This window comes from Balearica regulorum, chromosome 1 (genome assembly GCF_011004875.1).
Source record: "Balearica regulorum gibbericeps isolate bBalReg1 chromosome 1, bBalReg1.pri, whole genome shotgun sequence".
NCBI lineage: Eukaryota > Metazoa > Chordata > Aves > Gruiformes > Gruidae > Balearica > Balearica regulorum.
In genome coordinates, this window is record NC_046184.1 from 66,754,563 (window position 1) to 66,773,007 (window position 18,445).

Genomic DNA, 18,445 nt, shown 5'->3' on the forward strand with positions numbered 1-18,445 from the left:
AATTTCTTTTGGTTTCCAAAGGAAGTTTTTGCTTTGTTACACATTTACAAAATGGCTTAAATTATCCTTTTTTTTGTCTTTCTCTTTGTTTAGTCTTGGTTTTCCCACCTTCTTTATTTGCGCCTCACTTTCTTCCTTGCTTCTTCCCCTCATCGGCCTGTTTCCTCCTTCCTGCCCTGGCCACTTCTTTCTCCTGAGCCCTCTCACTTGTATCCCGGCCTCCTGTGAGCTTCGTGCTTTTGTCTGTCCTCTGTGTCCTACCTGACCTGCAGCGATCCTCAAAGGAGGGCGCAGCCCAAGTCTTCGAGCACAGATCCCGCTACACTCGGCCTCCCAGCCTCAGGCTTTAGCTAAGTGATGTGTTGTTCTCACCCATAAAGCAGATTTCAGAAGTACTTGTTTGCTTTCTCCAAGCATTTGTTCCTGTGCCGTGTTTTGCTGACGTCACCACTGTGTCAGGAGTCATTTGTAAAATGTGTGCATTAGGAGTGTACGAAATTGGTCCATTTTTGTGCTCCAGTTTATGGGACAACTTGTGCGAGCACTGTCCTGTGGCCTCCATCTCCAGATCCTACTTCAATTTGTGAACTGCCCGAGGTTTCTCTGCCTGGTGCTCTGGTTCTCCTCTTTTTTAAATAGGACTACTGTTTGCTTATTCACTAATGTTAACATTGGTTAATGTTTTTAAAGAAAGTATATTTTTATATATATATATATATATAATGCAAAGTGGTATCCTTTTGCTGAATCTCTATATGATGATAGAATTCATTCTGGGTTTAACTAAATTATTTTTTTATGTGGGAAATGGTCTTTCTCTTGTACTGAGCGCTTCATACTATATGTGCTTTTTCTACCTCCCTATATGTTGGGTACTATTTTAAGGCTGTCTGTCTTTAATGAAGCTTTTTTTTCCTCTTAGTCAGGCCAAACAGTTGTACTTTCAAGTAGTATAGAGTAGCATCTCTGCAGTACGTCTAACTGAGCGAGAAATGAGTCAGCAGTGAGCCATCCACACACAACACTGATGTTATTTAAACTTTGCGAGTAGTAAAAGCTGACCTTTTAAGTATGAAAAATCTGAAACAAGACGTTACTATACATTAGGCAACCTAATATAGCAAACCACTGACAGGTGCAATGAAAATACCAACTACTTGTATTCAAATACATTCATTTTCAAGAATAAAGTGAATTTGACAATCGGTGCTTAAAAATGGTTCCTGAAATAGGAACTGTATGCTATGGGGACTTGGAACCTGATGGGCGAGTCTCCTGCGTACTGATCCTCTGCTCAACTGATGCAAGGCAGTAAAAGGGCAATTAACTTATTTCAGCTAATATATAGTTTTTAAATAGCTATGCAGGACTAAAGTTCACAGGGAAAAATGTCTGTCAAATCATAGAATCCTTGCATCCTCTATTCTACTTTCCCCTGAACAGTGTTACTATCTCAAATGAGTTTGCGAACTAAATGCCACTTAGGACAGTGGTTCATCAGGGCTTAAGGGGTGATGCTGGCAAATTGCTATCACTGTTCCTTGCAGAGGAGGGCAGTTGTGGGTACCACCCTTTTAAATCACTTCTTCTCATATAATCTGATGAGACAGCCTGTCAGTACAAGACCACTCTCGGCAAGGCATTTTGCTCATTTTTGTCCACCCGATCAGCAGTTTAAAAGCTTTCCTGTTCAGCCCTACAGCAGAGATGGAAAAGGTACATTAGTTTCTATTTGAGCTTCATCGTCTTTGCCATGGAGCAGTGTGTGCAGAGCAGATTCACAGTGCAGAACTCATCCTCTGTCAGCCCATCCGTGATCAGGTGGAGCTTGCTTTCGACCTTTTCCTTTTAAGTTGTTCGAGCTGACATGTATTTGACTTGGAATCTCTGTGTCAAACTGCTCCTGAACCCAAGCAGATTACATGCGCAGTCCGTGTGTATTTAATGTGTTCAGGCTGCATGCCTGCTTTAGGGGGATTTGTTGGAGGCACAGTACGTCTGTGTGCTAATTTGTGAATACAGAAACGCAGTCAGATAACTCCTTTGATGGAACTATAGAGGTAAAAGGGGTATTGTCATGATTGGCAGACCTACATAGCAGTCTGCCTCAGGAGATGATCTGTATGAGGAGATTTAGGTTCTGTCCTGTAGACAAGTGCATTTTTCTCCTTTCTTGGTTCTTTGTTAGCACTGTAAATAGATTGTAAATTACGACAGTGATTTTCATGGTGATGGCAATACCGCTTAAATCAGTCTGTGAATGAAGTTGTCTTGCATTCTTGTTCTCTAGCAGCAGTACTGCAGTATATATACTGCCCATTACACCCACATCTGGTTTGGGTAGGCATCATTTCTTCATTTCTCTATGGAGCTTTAAAAAGATTGGGGGGGAGCGAGGTAGGGGGAGAGGGAGATGTACGTATGATTGCAGTACAGCACAGCCAGTTCCTGGTGTGAGGCTGCTTTTTTGTTAGATCAGCTTCTGACATCAAAGACAGCTTTGATGCTATCTTATCATTTTTATTACAGAAGTTAAGCATCACAGGTTTGTGTGTCATCTTTTCCACGTGTCACCTTTACACTTCCTCCAACCTCTGCAAACTTATTCCTATGCTTGTTGGGTCTAATTTGATATTAAACAATACTGACTTCACTGTCAGTGCATGGTCTTGCCTGGTCCATCCTCTGAAATGTCACTGCTTTTTTGCAGTCCCTGGAGGTGAACAGCATTCATCTTTGGGCATGGGAGTTAGCTACAGGCAGAGTACCGAAAGGAGCCTTTTCTCCCTTCTCCACATAAGCAGCTTGTCCCTGGGCTATCTGCAACACAGTGCCCAAACTGCGGCTGCTTTGTCCCCAGAGCCTTGGTGCTTGTAGCACCTCCACTGTGAGGAATAAATGAAATATGCCAGTAGCCCATGCTCATAGCTCTAGAGGCAAAAAATAAATGGGAGAGGGCATTTTGGGGGGCAGGGAGTACTCTGGCAACACCAAGGTTGGGTCACGGCACCGTGCGTGCTCTCAGGTGCCAGGCAGCTCGGGGCTCGTGCCCCCCAAGGCAGGGACCAGCCAGGAGGGCTTCATCTCCTCTGGCATCCGCTCCACAGGGACGCAGGTGGTAGTGGTTTAGCTGCAAAGCCCATGAGTAAGGGCTGGAAACAAGAGGGCAGTTGCCCTTGTGAGCACAACTCTCCTTGCTGCTTCAGCAGCACCAGGGCTGAGGTGTGAATAAGGCAGCAGGTGACGGCAGGGCCAGGAGAGACACCCATGTGGGATTTTGGCAACCCAACCGGAGGTGGCGTGGCCACTGGGGAGGACTTTTACCCCCCTTAGAATCACTTTGAGCGACCAAAGAGAGAGGAGGAGTAATTTAAAATGCAATCTGCCAATGAGGGGGGGAAGAAATGGTTATTGTAATATTGAAGCATTATTTTGGGGAAATTCTATGTGGCCCAGTAAAGAAAAGGCTTTAAAAGATTTAGCTGCTTAATACTGCTTATCTGATGTTAGATCTTCACAAAATCTCCCAGAGAGATTCAGAGCGGCATCTGAAGGCACAGACTTCACCCAGTGCCCCGACAGCTCCCTCTTCCCTAGCATAGAGGTTGGGGAAGAGGGAGCATGCAGCTTGCTGCATGTGTAATTGCTCCAGCTAATGAGCAGCAGCCTTTATTTCATAAACGGCCAATGATCTTTACATTTGCATGCTGAAAATGTTCAAATAGTTCTGATTAATAATCTGGAGAATGATCTATGCCTTCTCCCAGATGGAGTACAGGGCTGAAATTAACTGAAAATGCTTTAATGATGGTGTATTACTTGTAATTATTCTGTGGCTTTTATTCTATTTTCACCTTCAGTGAGAAATGTTCCCTCAAAGGACACTTAGAGCAATTCTTAAATCTTCCAGTAACTGCAGAAATGCAGGTGGAGAGGGATCAAAGCTTTGTCTGGAATTCAGAAAATATCATATAAATTGGAGCAGAAAAACTTAACTTTCCAATGTATTTTTGGCATTCTACCATGTGAAATAATTCTAACTTGCAATAAATGGAAGGTCTCCAGAGCCAGGTAGCTAAAGTCACTTTTAAGTCTGCTATCCTCTGTTCGAGGGGGTGTTTTTTCTGCTGCATTTCGACTTGTTGAGATTATTAAAATGTAGGGTTTTATCCCCCCCCTCTCAGTCATCTAATGAGGCATTGGATGTTGCTTCTGGGGGGCGGGGGGAAAGGTGGTGACTTATTAAACTCATGAGTGGTATATTGTTAAGACTTATGAGGAGGTGCAAAGACACTTATGTCAGTAATGTATTCCTCTGAGAAGGTATCGGCATTTGCTGTGCAGACACCTATCGGGCTGTTTTGTTTAGTTAGTAGAGACTGGAGGCTACTTTGCTTTAAAAATAAATTTCCTGTCATATGGGATAGCAAGGTGCTGAACCATAATTACATGCAGACCGAGATGTTTATTTCTTCCTTGCGCTTGTTTTCTTGACATTATTTGGAAGGTAGGAAGGAGCTTCAATTCTGAGCATAAAAACTGTATTTCCTGTGACTCTCTTTTTTGGTCCTTTTTACCTGTGCATTTAGACAAAATTTGCTCTTTGGTGACTTCACTGGAGGAATTGGTGGAGATAGTTAGGTATATGAATGCAAAGTCTTCCTCTACAGAAAAAGGAGGGTTTGGTTACCAGGGGTCATGTCCCTGCACTTCTCTTGGGTCAGGTTCCCCTCCCTGCCCATCCCTGATGGCTTGCCAGACATGTCAGGACCCAAGTCCAGCTCTGTGCAAGGGTTTCCTCCTCCAGGCATGCATCTGCCTACGTGTTGCCAGCTTGGAGGAACTTTTGGACTCCTTGTCCAAATAGTTCAGAACCCAGATCCTGTTTGGGGTGCCCACAGAAATAGATGGGTTTGGGATCTGGAGACTGTTGTCCTCGCCAATACCACCTGTGTGGAGGGGCTCACCAAGCACACACATCTGTCGTTGATGTGGGCATCTCTAGGTTTCCCTCTGTATAGATCTATCAAAGGCAGAGAACCCAAATCTCCAGGGGCTATGCCTGTTGATCACAGGTCCTATAGGAAAAAACATCTCGCAGCAGTTGTTCTGGCATGGTGCCCAGCATGGACATTTCAGTCTGGAGTAGATGGGCTAGGATGGAGACAGGGTTTGGAGGGTCCCTTTGACTCAAGTACTGAGGTGGGGGATGGTGGGGTGGTGTTTTCTTGGTGGGTTTTTTCCTTTTCCTTTTTTTTCCCCTCATTCTTTCTCTTTCTCTTTTTCTTTATTTCTCTTTCTCTTTTCCTCTTTTCCTTTCTCTCTTTCTCTTTTCTTCTTTTCCTTTCTCTCTTTCTCTTTTCCTCTTTCTCTTTTTCTCTTTATCTCTTTCAGATTTAGGTTATCCCTTCAAATTCTGCCAGGTAGTCTCCTCCTGTAGGTAGAGCCTTATTCATACATCCTGCCAGGCATCAGAGCTGGAGCACTTCCCTGGGCAGGCTTTGTCTTCTGTTTCACCTTGGTTTTGCTCTTTGATTTCTGAGTGCAGGAGAGAGGCAGAACAGCTGACTTCATGAAGCAGCTGAAAGTCTGTACATGTAAAGGCTTTTTTTTTTTTTTACTGTATTTGAAAGATATTTTTAATAAACACAACCACAGTAATTAAGTAATACCATTCTGAAGATGTAGCCTTCATGTGCATTAAGATACTTATTTTTAATGCTTGATAGGTTGCTTTATACAGTGTTATTTTCACTTTCTTTTATAAATAATGTATTAACTTATTTATTCTCTGCACCAGTTGAGCATTTTGGTTTTCAAGGATTTGAGAGAAGGCTATGATATTATTAGAAACCTTACAAACAGACTAGAAATTTCTTGGGACAGAATTATCTTGTGTTGTGTTTTGTTATACTACCTGGCATTAAGGAGTTTGGACGCTTGGGAGCTTTAAGGTTGCTCAGTTTCAAACCTGCTCACCAAGTGGCTGCTTTCACGCAACAGCTTCAGATGAGAAAAAATTCAACCGGACATATATGAACATGTAGAAAAAATACAGACTTTCTGCAGTATTTAGAAAGTTGATGCAAAAAAGATACAATGAATATAGCAACGTGATTAATCCCAGGAACAACAATACTGTTTAAAGCCTTTAGACATAGTTGCACCCAATATTACAGTAGTTACTATCTCAGTGAGAAGGTTCTCTGAAGTAATTCCTGGAAGTACCACAAAGTGGAGAAAGGAGAAGTACCACCTCTCACAAAAGAGGAAAATTTTAGAAGCCGTTACTCAAACTACATCATTGTATCTTATTTGTTCCTACAGACACCATTTTTATCAAACTTCAGCAAACACAGCAAACAAAGGCGTTGTTGGGTAACTAAGTTCAACGATTTTCCTAGTGGTGGCATCAATGATCTGCATTTCGGGTAACACAGGAGCTCTCACTAGCGACCCTGGCAGGCAGCAGGCACATTTCCATCGGGGCTTTTGTCCCTTGGGTACGTGCTGGCCTGTCACCCGCCATGCGGTTTCCCATGAGGAGGTCAGGCACCAGCTTGCAACCGCGTCTACTGCAATGTCCAAGTTTGTGCTCTCGTTTCTCCCACTGCAGACCCATTGGATCTCCTCTGGCTCCTGACCCAGCCTTTCCCTCCCAATATTTTCCACTCACATGTGCCTTCTCTCTCTCTGACTCCCCAGCCGCTGGGCCAGTCGCAGCACGACCGCACAGCGGAGGAAAGACCGCCTGCGGCAGCACTCAGAGCACATCGGGCTGGACAACGATTTGAGGGAGGTAGGTGGTGTCAACAGCGGGCAGCACGGGCTTGTCATCCAGGTGACACCTAGAAAAGCAATGCGTTGTTATTTCGGGCTGTTTTATTGCTACCGTAAGGTTTGTGTGGGTCTCTGCAGCCATTTCATTTAGATGCTGCTTGTCACAGATGCTTGTATATGTTGTACAATTTCAAAGCACACAACAGAAATAAAATGCTTTTATTATTTTGGACTAAGACATCCCCTTTGTCATCAGGAAAATGGCTTATTTGCTGATACAGAGCCCAGTCATGTAACCGCACGCAGCAAGCAGAGCCCTGGTGCCTGCCTGGGTGCAGCTGCCGAGCTCTGGCCAGGGTGAAGGTCTCTGCAAAAGTCAAGTCCTCGAATAAATGTCAGCACTGCAGGGCAAATGAGGCACGACTTTTTTCTTTTTTAAAGGAATTTTTTTTTCCTCTCTCTCTCTCTTACATAGATTCCTGGCATGAGTAAGCCTATTTGAAAGGTTAAGACTTTGGGGCCTTTTTATGCCTAAAACTTGGAAACTCCCATGCATCTTGTAAATGTCAGTCACATACACACATTTCTTTCCCATCTTTTCAGTTTCTTGTCCTTCATTAAATATTTTCTGCCATGTTTTTCCATTGATGTCCACGCGCTTCTTTTGTATGTCACTAGCAAAAATAAAACATTCATGCTGTTTTGTGGTAAATCTTGCTGAATAATGTTGTCCGGTGTTGACATTTGCACTCCGAAAGAACCCGAACAGATGAGTGGACTCTTGAACCGCAGCTTTGAACAATATTTCGTGGAAACACAGCAAAACAGCACTTGTATGTGTTTGTTGCTATTTTTGCTAACGTGGCTTTGCAAGTATATTTTAAACGTTGCCTTGTGTATATCTCAGCAGAGCCTCTTCAATACTTTGTCATGTATTTACTTTCTTCTTTTTTTTGGCTGTGGATCATATGCATGCTTCTTTTGCTTTGTCTCCTCTTTCTTTCTGGCTGTTCTGCCATTGGGGCATCTGCCTCCTCTTAGCCATCGGAGGAGCTTTTGCTTCGTCAGAACTCAATGGCCTTCTGGGAGTGGGATCAGGGACCACCCCCTCCTGCACGGCCTCCTAAAAAATCCTTCTCTGAATGCTGCCTGGTATGTTTTAGTTTTTCTTGTTGAAAGCTGCTTTTGAGATGTTTTTAGCGTGAAGAACTGCTGTTTTCGCTGCGTCTCAAACCTCTCCCTTTCCCGTAGAGTATGAGCATGTCCCTGTAGCGCTTCTAAGTGTGGTTATAATCAGAAAAGTAGCTGGAAATCAGCTCTAGGCTCCCACACCAGCTCCCTGGCAAACATGACAACTCCATGGCTGAAATATGAGATTTTTGTTTTGCTTCATTTTTTCCTATGTTGCTCACCTGGCAATTCAGCTTAGGGTGTCAAATCCAAAAAGCATTGCTTTCTGACTGCTGGATCATCGCATCCCAGTGTGGAAGAGGGTGGCGGTGTGTGGATGCTGATGAACAGGCAAAGGGCAATCAATTGGATCTTTCATCCAACCCTTATTCTTCTCGTGAACTTAGAAGAGTTAATATTTTTTTATTTTATTTTATTTTAGTATAATAACAAGACACACAATGAATAAAGTAAGGTTATCCACGTTTTGTACTCTTCAGACTATAACCGCACTTTGCATTGTATTTATCCCTTTACATTTAAAAAGAAGTATTAGATTTCCTGATTATATGTTCCCTGTATTACTTTTTCACTGTTTTCATTGCTAATGTTTGCACTGAGCTAGATGGAAGTCACTTACGAGTTTTGCTTGCTGAACAACACGCTTTCATCATCTGTGATTTTTTATTTTTTTTTATTCCCACATGTAGTTTTTCAACTATTTTTAAGTCCTTACAGTATCAGTGAAACCATAATTGTCTAGCTGAGCACTTTTGTTGAACACAGCTTTCTATGGCAGCACCTGATGTTCTTCTCTGACCTGTGGGACTGATGTTAAGTGGTTCATGACCAAATTTTTTACTGAAAAAATCCAAATGTGTCAGAAAAGCTGTACTCCCCCATTACAAAAAAATACCCAAACAACCCCTTAAAAAAATGAGCAATTTCAATTAACTTCAATGTGTTTGGATTTTGCTTTTGCTAAATAAATGATTTTTTTCCCAGGCAGAAAGACCTGAGAATGCAGCAGCCATAGTGTCCTCTCAGTTTCCCAGAAAACCCAGCCAGCAGGAGCACTGAGTTACTGGAGGGGGATAATCTGCCCCTCTCAGGGGAAGAGCGGTCCTTGTCACATACCGTCCCCCAAAGAGGCAGCATTAACTGCATAAAAACACACTATGGAAATGGAGCATTCCCACACCAGGCTACAAGCACTATGCTTCAAGACTGTTTCATTTGGCAACATTCTACCATTTTACACTTTTTAACAAAAACTTTATGAATAATGCTTGGGCAACTTTTTGATGGGCTTCATACTTGCACACCTAAATACCGCCCACTTCCTAGCTTTGCTCAGCATATAGTCCTCTCACTGATGTTGGGGGCAAAGGACACTTTGTTCATTAGTTTGGGTTTTATTCTCCTTAACAAAAAAACAAACAATAAAAAAAGCTCTGAAAAATAAGACGATGGAGCAGAAAGGTTTAAAAGTCTTTTATTATGCTTGGATCCTTTTTTTAAAGAGCACGCCAATTTTTGTCCATACTTCTTAATTATTACCCCACAGTAAAAAACATGAATGATCCTAAATGTCAGTTTTGTTTAAAACAAGCTTCACTTGTAATTAAGAAGTTAATTGAGAATAAAATCAAGTCTGGTTTGTTCCCCCCCCCCCCCCAAAAAAAACCCTGTCCAGATGAAAAGTAATGGATTAAATCTTTCTCCTTTGCCAGGTGTATTTCTTTTTCTTATGATTTCTTTTTAAAGGATTTTTTCCATTCATGTACAGTCTGCACTAAATCAGACAAATGGCTTTTAATTTTTTAAATTTTTTTTAAAGTGAAACCAAATAACAATGGAAGGAAACTTTACTTGATTTTTTTGATTTTATTGCTGAACGAAGGTGTCACACTTTATGCACTTGCTGTGGCTAACTTTGTGCTAGTGGTTAACAGCACAGTTCACTAGCTAATGTTGACTGTTTTGGTTCCACGCAGGACAATATCTTGCTTTTTCTGTTGTCAAAAGGGAATATTCCACTTTTCCAGCCCGATACCTAAGCATCAGACAAATCAAGATGTTCCTAGATTAACACTAGCTCATTCCTTTTCACCAGCATTTGCTTGCCTAGGATTAGGACGAGGAGAAACCCTCTGGCTTGCAATATCTAAAATTATTCTGTTTATTTTTAGAAATATATGCAGGAGGCGAGGAGTTTAGGAAAAAATTTAAGGCAGCCCAAACTCTCAGACCTCTCTCCAGCTGTGATTGCGCAGACCAACTGGAAATTTGTGGAAGGGTTACTGAAGGAATGTCGCATGAAGGTAAGTCCTTCCCCTTCCCACTGCCTGCTCTCCCCTTGCTTACACTGAGCCTAAATAGCATCTGCAGATGGTGTCCTGGAGGTCCTTCACAGCTGGAATGCCGTTGGTCTGTTGGTCTACCAGGCTATTGCAGGGTGGATGTCCCTTTAGAGTTATTTTTTTTTTTTTTCAACTGCTAAGAAAGGAACGTATTATTGCTCTTCTGTTTATGCGGTCAAAGTTGGTGAAACGAGTGAAAAGGACAGGAGGGAGAATCAGCATGATCAGACATCTTAGGGAAGATTTCCTTTAATTGTTCATATGTAAATGTAGCCTAAGCCTAATGGGCTCGAGACCCACAGTCAAAAAAGGAAGTGTTCAGCATGTACAACTGTTGTGCATGTTGTTTATGCAGAGCAAATGAAGTATAGCAGTTTCTAATATTGAAGAAGCTTTTACAGCCATGGAAATATAATTTCTTTGTGTCAGTTGCAGCTGGTGGTATACTGTATTTACCTGAGTTTTAAACTTTAATATATGTAACAAGAAGAAAAACATATACAGAGTAAGACTGAAAATGTATCTAGCTCTGTACTCTGTTTTTGATATCGGTTGGTTACAGATCAACGGTATAGGAATGGGACAATAGATAAAGGGTATAGAAATATACAGAAATAGGACAGTATGGAGTAATCGTGCAAACTTTTTTCTTTTAATTATTCTTTTTTAATTTACAATCTCTGTAAAGAGATTTGAAGTTTCTCTGGTCAGGCATTAGCGATAGTCTCTAGATTAAGCATGTTTAAGTAAACTCATCTATAAATTGTGTCCCTCATTGGATAACATTCTTAGAAACCTTTGGAGATCTTTTTTTTTTTTTAATAGACTAAACGCATGTTGGTAGAGAAGATGGGCCATGAAGCAGTCGAGCTGGGACATGGAGAAGCCAACATAACAGGTCTGGAGGAAAACACGTTGATTGCTAGTCTCTGTGATCTGCTGGAAAGAATCTGGAGCCACGGGCTGCAGGTTAAGCAGGTTGGTAACTGGAAACAAAGGACTTTGTGCGTACAGTACCCTAGCAAATACTGAATGGCATCTCTACCTTTTAAGCTGCTGCTCAGTGGTGTCATTCCAACCATTAAAGTGAAAGGTATCTTTGGGTTCAGAGGCCCTGGTTCATATCTTGTGAGGGCTTGGGGAGTCTTGGGGGTTTGTTTTTTTGGGGGGTTTGGTTTGTTGGTTTTTGGTTTAATTATTTGAGAGGTACCTCTGGAAATTGCAATGATGTTGTCAAATAGGTGTTTGGTTTCTTCTCTTTCACCCTTCAGAAGGGAAACTTGGGAAAAGGACAAAGAAACAAGGCGGGTGGTGTGACCGCTAGGTCAGTGAGATGGTCCTCTCCTCTCTTCTTCCTGAGGTCTCATGACTGGAGAGAAGGATTGATTCTCACTGCTGAATGTTTGGCCCTCTGAAATGCCATCCCATTATTTTTCCATGTTCACTGGCCTCTTTTCTTTTGTCTGATTTATTTAAAGCTATGTACTATATATTCAATTTTCAGGGGAAATCTGCTTTGTGGTCCCATTTACTTCAGTACCAGGAGAGGGAAGAGAAGCAAGAACATAGTGCAGAGTCCCCAGGTGAGTACTTGGCATTGACTCCATGAAGGGTCCATCACAGTGAATGAACTTGGGCCTGGGAGGAACAGTGCAGCCACATGAAACCCATGCAGGATTTTCAGTGTATTTGCTTGATAATATCACATTTACATTTTGACACCTTTCATAATCATTATGAAGATGCCTCGATGTCTGGACAAAATAGATTGACATGGTTGGAGGCAAATGAACATAATTCTTATCCCTCTCTGGAAAATCACTCAATGTTTGTTCACTACCTTCATTCCCTTTTCACCAGCATTGAGTGAGGTGTGAGAAATCACACCTCCACAAGAGGTGATTTCTGAAGGACCTGAAGGTATGGAGCTGTGGCTAAGACAGCTGACATTTTTCTTTCAGTGAGCATAATCTGTCTCTCAAATCCCAATGTGAATAACTCCATGTTCAAGAAATCTTTATACTGGTGGACAGTACAGTTCAAAAGTTGTGTAATTAATCTCTATCCATCAGTCTAGGTGCTCAGTTTATGGTTTGGCTTGGCCCTTTACAATCACTAAATTATTTCTGTGTTGTGAGAGACGTTGGTTTTCTGATGACCTTGAGATCTCCCTGCCCACAGGCTGCTGCTGGTAAAAGTCTCTCAACTTTAGTGGGTCATCTTCCAAGGACTCTCTAATCCTCCAGATCCTGCAGATGAGAACTTGTATGATCAGTCAGTCCTCAAAGACACGTCTATGGACAAACTAGTCTCGCTCATGAAATGACTTTTTAATAAGCTTCAGTGAGTAATGCACTAAAGAAACTGGCTGGTAGGCACAAATTCCTGAGAGCAAAATGTGTCACCACAAAGCAGTTTGATCAGAGTAGCGGAGCACAGAAATGTGTGGCGTTCTTAACATCGAATATGCTACTGTAGCTTAATTTTATCTCATTCTTCTCAGTTGTGAGCTTTCCATAAAAACATATTACTAAAAACTCATCACTGTACAGATTTATGTTAATGTATTTCACATACAAAAAAGGAAGCTGTTAAATCTCCAAGTTCAGTGCTGGATTAAGGAAGGAATAGGTAATGTATTAAGCATTTTTCATTTTCTCTGCTTCTACATTTCCAGGATAGAGTTAATGATAATGCACAGAAACATTGCGGTTACCAGCCACTTAAGATTGTTTTCAGCTGTATGTAAAACAAATGCATCACAGACCATTACTGTAATTTTGTATTAACTTCATATATTTTCTCTGTTGTAGTTGCTGTTGGAACAGAAAGACGAAAGTCTGATACAGGAATTACTTTGCCTACTTTGAGGGTTTCCCTGATACAAGATATGAGGTACACAGTTTCCTAAAGCATTAATTGTGGTTTTAATTGTGTAGCATAAGGTAAAGATCCTCACTAGCTTTGAGTTTACAAAGGCTAAGAAGAATCAAACCTTTTCCTTCGCCCACATTCAAATCTACAAACTGTTGCCTTTTTATTTTACAAAACTTTTTTGCATGTTTACTTGATTTATTTTATCTAAAAGACAATTAAAAATACAAAAGTTTTCTGGGTTTTTTTTTTCCCCAGGGGGCTCTTCTAGCAGTAAAGCCAACTTCTACAAATAACAGCAGATATGTTGAATTCCTTGATACCTTGAGTTTGTTTCTTTCTGTTTGTTTTAAATTACTGACTGAACAAGTACAGTTGATAGACAAAGCAAAGGGATATAAAAACCTGCTCGCAATGCCTGAGCAATTTTTTCTTTTTAATTAGCATTTTATGGCAAATAGTAATAAATGTACAAATTTAGAAATGTAATCAAACCTAGTATTTGGGTGAGTTTAAAATTGGAACGTGATGTAAGGGCAGGTGCTCTGTAGGAGATCACAGCCTGGCTCTGGAGAGATTTTTAGGAAGTGTTGGTTGGGAACTGGAAGGATTAGAGAGTAAGGAGAGGTGGAGGATGATGTGACCAGAGAGCATCAGACAGTTGTTCTTCAGGGCATCTCCTTGACTGCCCCACTGCCAGGTCAAACCACTGCTTTGACACTTCACTTGCTATGGCTAAGCATTGCAGTAGGGTAAAAGTGCCATGAAAAGAGGGGAGGAGTAATGCTCATCTGTAGATAGCTGCTAGCAATTGCTAGCAGTTTCATGTGCGAGGCAACATGAGTATTGTTTCTTCTAACAGCATGTCCTCCCTCCACGTAAAAATACAGGAAAAAAATCTTATGGTAAAAATAAGATAGTTGTAGTTAGTTCACAAAAACATGATTACAGTGATGTGATTTTTTACCACATGTGTTATTACAGGTGTGGGGGAGGGGGGTTCTGATGTGAGATGCCACAGATTAGTCAGACTTTTCTGAAAGAAAATGACTGTAGTTCCTGCCTGCAGCATGCAGCCTTTTTGTTTGATGCTGTGTAGTTTGAGTCTTGTGCTCTGATTTCGAAGAATATGACGTGCCACATAAGTCTAAAACAAGCCGCGAAAGAGGGAGGGAGAATATATACAGTGTCATTAGGAGTATAATGCCAAGAGGTCATTTTTACACGTGTCTGTCATTTTATCATCCCTCTTATGGGACGTGGCAGCCATTTACTTAATTCAGTCCTGTGAGGCTGACAGGCATGTAGAGGGTCAGTCTGAGGAAAGGGTGAAGGAGGATCTGGAGCGGAAACTCTTATGTTGGGAGGGGATTGCCAACAGAGGAGGCCGTGTGCGCTCGCTGCTGCGTGCATGCGTTCCGTCTTCCACATACTTCCACTTGAGTAATGAAAGCCCAGCACAGATCTGAGCTCTCTTGCTTGAATCACAAGACTGTTTTCACTCTTCAGAGAAAAGGTACAGAAGCAGAACACTACCTTTTGTAATATCTTGGGTATTTGTGATTATCCACAAACATGTCTGGTCATAGAAAATGCTGGGCAGATGGTGAGTTGAATTTGCAATCCGTAATCTTGTGGCATACTTTCTCCTGCTTGGAAGGAATGCCGCTTAATATTTGTTTGCACACACAGATTTACATTGAAGTTAGAAGGATGGGCAATTGTTAAATTGCTGGGGTTGCAGTGCTGACTGACCTACTGGCTAGAGGATTAAGCATTGCCTTAAGTACAGCTTGTTTTCAATGGCTCACACAAGGTTATGTAAACAACTTAAAAAGCAAGGGTGAATCACAGTCACACTCTGAACGTGTGATGAGCCTGTGCTACAGGTAACGTGGTGTGTCCTCTGCCTCCCTCGCAAAGCCGGGCGTCTTAGATGTGGTATGGGAGATGCTCAAGATGTTTATTTTGGTTCTCTGCACAGAGAGTCTCTGCACAAGTGTGTTTGGGGTATGCCCTTCAGCCTTTCCCCTGGGCAAGGATCTGCAGCATCTCTCCCACCCCTTTTCCAGTTCCCTGGCAGACTCCTGCTGCAGCCCACCTCCAGCATAGCCTTGGGCACATTGCTGCACGTCCAGCTGGACCAGTCAGCACCAAGGCAACTCCCCGCAACCTTTGGTCAGTTGTTTTCGGTCCTTGACCTTCAGGCAAACCCTTCCTTGCCACCAGCGCTTGCTTTCATGCCCATGTCGTGCCTCCCTTCCCGTGGGGATCTTGCAGCAAAGGATGCAGGGCCCACAGCAGTGGTGCTTAACCTGCTGCAGTCGAAAGAACCTGGGTTAGCAAAGACCTGCTACCTACGCGGCACAAGCTAGTATGGCTCATTTCTGACTGCACAGGGATCGGGAGCAAGCACACCATCCTCGGGGGCATGGTGATACTGAGCAGCTGTAACCTCTTCTGTCAGCACAGCTATTTGCAGAGGGTATGTCTCACATACCCCAGGCTTACATTTGACAGGGAAAATAGATTTTTCTTTATTACTAATGGGATTAAAAGCAAGTCTCAACCTAGGGAGTTGCATTGAAATTGCTGTTCAGCACTCTGACAAGAAGAGTTTGCTGTGTGGTGGTGAGCATACAGTCCTTATGCTTAGGTCACTGATATAAATAGAGCTGTTCTGACTCTCACAACTGAGTGTGAAATAAATTTGAGTTCCTGAATGCTCTGTTCTGTTACACTCTGCTTTTGCTGACACCAAGACTGATTACTGAATCTTTTTTAATGTTTCTGGCAAGCTGTGTGGTTGCAGATCCTTATTTTTCCCAAATGCACAATTAATGCCAATCTGGTCTGAACCACAAACAGGTAATGAAGAGGTACAGAGCATGCATGGAATAAGGTTGAGTCCATCTGTACTTCAATCTTCTCACAGTAAAATAACATATTCTACTCAGTGTTTTATATTAGATATAATTCAAGCCAAGTACTGCGGGGGGAGGAAGGGGAGGGAGGGAGTGTGTGCTTTGATCTTCCCATCTCAAAAGACTTGCAATGTCTGAGGAGAGCGTCTCAACACAATGTAGCTGAGTGTAGTGTGCATCCTGTTTCTCAAGGACTCCAGATCATGTGCCCAGCTGTCTGGGCTCGAAGGTCTAATGCTGGCTGCCACGCTCTGAGCCAGGAAGGGCTTTCCAGTGCCAGGAGCAAGGCTCTGAGCAGTGATTCAGCTGGTAGGCATCGCTGCTGACAGAGGGAGGCTGCTGAGCTTGCTAATAAAGGGCAAGGACTTGGACATGAGTGTAATGTGCCCTCCTAGGTTTATTTTACAACTTACTAAGAGTTAGTACTTCTCACCTGGTCCATCAGAGAACTCTCCATGTGTCACATTAGGAAACAGGAGGAAAATTAATTTTAAAAAAAAATCTTTTTTTTTTTTTTTCTTTCTCTCTTTTTTAAAGAGTATTTAAATAACCTAGGTTTTGCCACTGGCAAGCTACCATTACTCATGTTGATTGTTTCTTCCTCATGGTGCTTCAGATATGTACGTACAACACAGAGCCATGTGATACAGACCCCTCAGCTTGGATTGCAAAGGTAGAACTGTATTTTGAGAATTTGGGTAGGTCAGCCTGGCAGAGAACAGTGCTGCTGAGCTACATCTGTTAATCACCTCACTTGTGCAGAGTATTTCTGGATAGCACTAAGTTGTACTTTGCAAATTTGCCCTTAAGGCCATAGCCCTGTTATGTTAGAAGCTCTATAAACAAGAGAGTATTTTTCTCAAATAATACAGGGTCTAAATATAACGCAAAGCACGCGCTTGGGTGTAACAGATGGGGGAAAGCATGAGACAGTGAGACTATACTAGTCAACGTAAAAAGCATCAGTCACGGCATGACTTTGTTGGATTTTCTTTGGAGTAAATATTGCCGCATTCCCTAACACTCAGCAATGCACAGAAGGCCTTCAAGGAAGATGCAGGAGTTGGAAAATAAATGGCAACAGGGATCAGTTCAGACTTAGCTGATGGTACTTGGAGCCTGCCATGGAGGTCTGGAGGGCTGAATTGCCTGTGCGCTTAACACACAAACTGCATGCAAGAAAGAAATTGCAGCCTTTTCTTTCTCCTGCTGGAAACTTACTCATTTTTCTTGCTGTTTATTTAACAAGGTGGGAGGTTTATGGAAGCAGCTTTGACCTGCCGTGGCACTTCTCTTCCTCTTCTAAAGGTCCCTGTGCTCTGAAACTAGGGTTTCTAGCATTCTCCAAACTGAAATATGGGAAGTTTAAAAAAAGAAAAGCAAAACCATAGAAGAAAGCCCCCATGGAACAGTTCTGCTTTCCTAGAAACCAAGCATGAGGTGGAGGGCTGTTCAGATTATCACCTACGTGTGGGCCTCATATCCCTGAAACTGTGATTCTGCTTGTGCCTGCCTGTCACTAGTTTTCCCCAACAATCCTCTTTTTCTCAGTTTCCCTGTTGCTGCCACCATCAAGAGGTTCAACAGAGCCTTCAGAGTACCTTGTGGTTTGGAGAAATTCTTAGGATATGTATTTGTCCTCTGCTCTCACAGACATAGCCACTCGTGTCAGCAGCTTGAGCGAGCGACCATGATACAACTGGGTCTCATAAGGTGGCTGCTTTTTTTTAAGTGTTAGCAGTGTCTGTGAGGACATCTACCTCAGGCAATGCAGGGATGAGCAGATCTACCCCTGCTCACCTTGGCCAAGCAAATGCCAGGACTCAGAGCAGCTGATACAGGCTGTAGTCCGTCCGGGTTGCAACCTGCCATGCCTGGGAAGGGCTGCCCCATGTCCCTGGGCCAGCCTGGGGCTGCCGGGGGTCTCAGTGCCACAGCGCAGGGCTCTGCAGTGCCATGCTGGCATCTCTTTCTCTAGAAATGATGTCAGGAGACATTTTCCGATTCAGCTGCTGCATCACATTGGATGTTGCCATTTGAAGCATGTATGATTTTTATGATTCATCTATTATTTTTTTTTTCCCCACCCATTTCAGGCATGTTCAGAACATGAGTGAGATAAAGACTGATGTGGGGCGAGCCCGAGCCTGGATAAGGCTTTCTCTGGAGAAGAAGCTTTTGTCTCAGCACCTGAAGCAGCTGCTTTCCAACCAGGCACTTGCCAAGTAAGCTGGCTCTTTTTCTCAAAGCTTTGCTTTCATGTCTTCCTCGGTGTGTCAAGGTTCTGTGCTGGCTCAGGGCGCAGCCAGGCGCCCTGTTTAGGTACCGTGGTTT

At 42.6% G+C, this 18,445-nt stretch overlaps 1 protein-coding gene across 5 annotated transcripts in view; it reads left to right on the forward strand.

Moving 5' to 3' along the window:
- DENND5B (DENN domain containing 5B) overlaps positions 1-18,445 on the forward strand; it is a 117,395-nt gene that overhangs the window by 84,617 nt on the left and 14,333 nt on the right. For 3 of the 5 annotated variants that reach the window (XM_075756150.1, XM_075756127.1, XM_075756117.1), the window contains 7 exons: positions 6,706-6,799; positions 7,822-7,932; positions 10,143-10,274; positions 11,139-11,291; positions 11,818-11,896; positions 13,127-13,208; positions 18,208-18,336. In XM_075756150.1, coding sequence (XP_075612265.1) covers positions 6,706-6,799; positions 7,822-7,932; positions 10,143-10,274; positions 11,139-11,291; positions 11,818-11,896; positions 13,127-13,208; positions 18,208-18,336 — 780 coding nt within the window. The remainder of the gene's footprint in view (positions 1-6,705; positions 6,800-7,821; positions 7,933-10,142; positions 10,275-11,138; positions 11,292-11,817; positions 11,897-13,126; positions 13,209-18,207; positions 18,337-18,445) is intronic. The other 2 variants (XM_075756133.1, XM_075756144.1) reach the window with 1 other exon arrangement.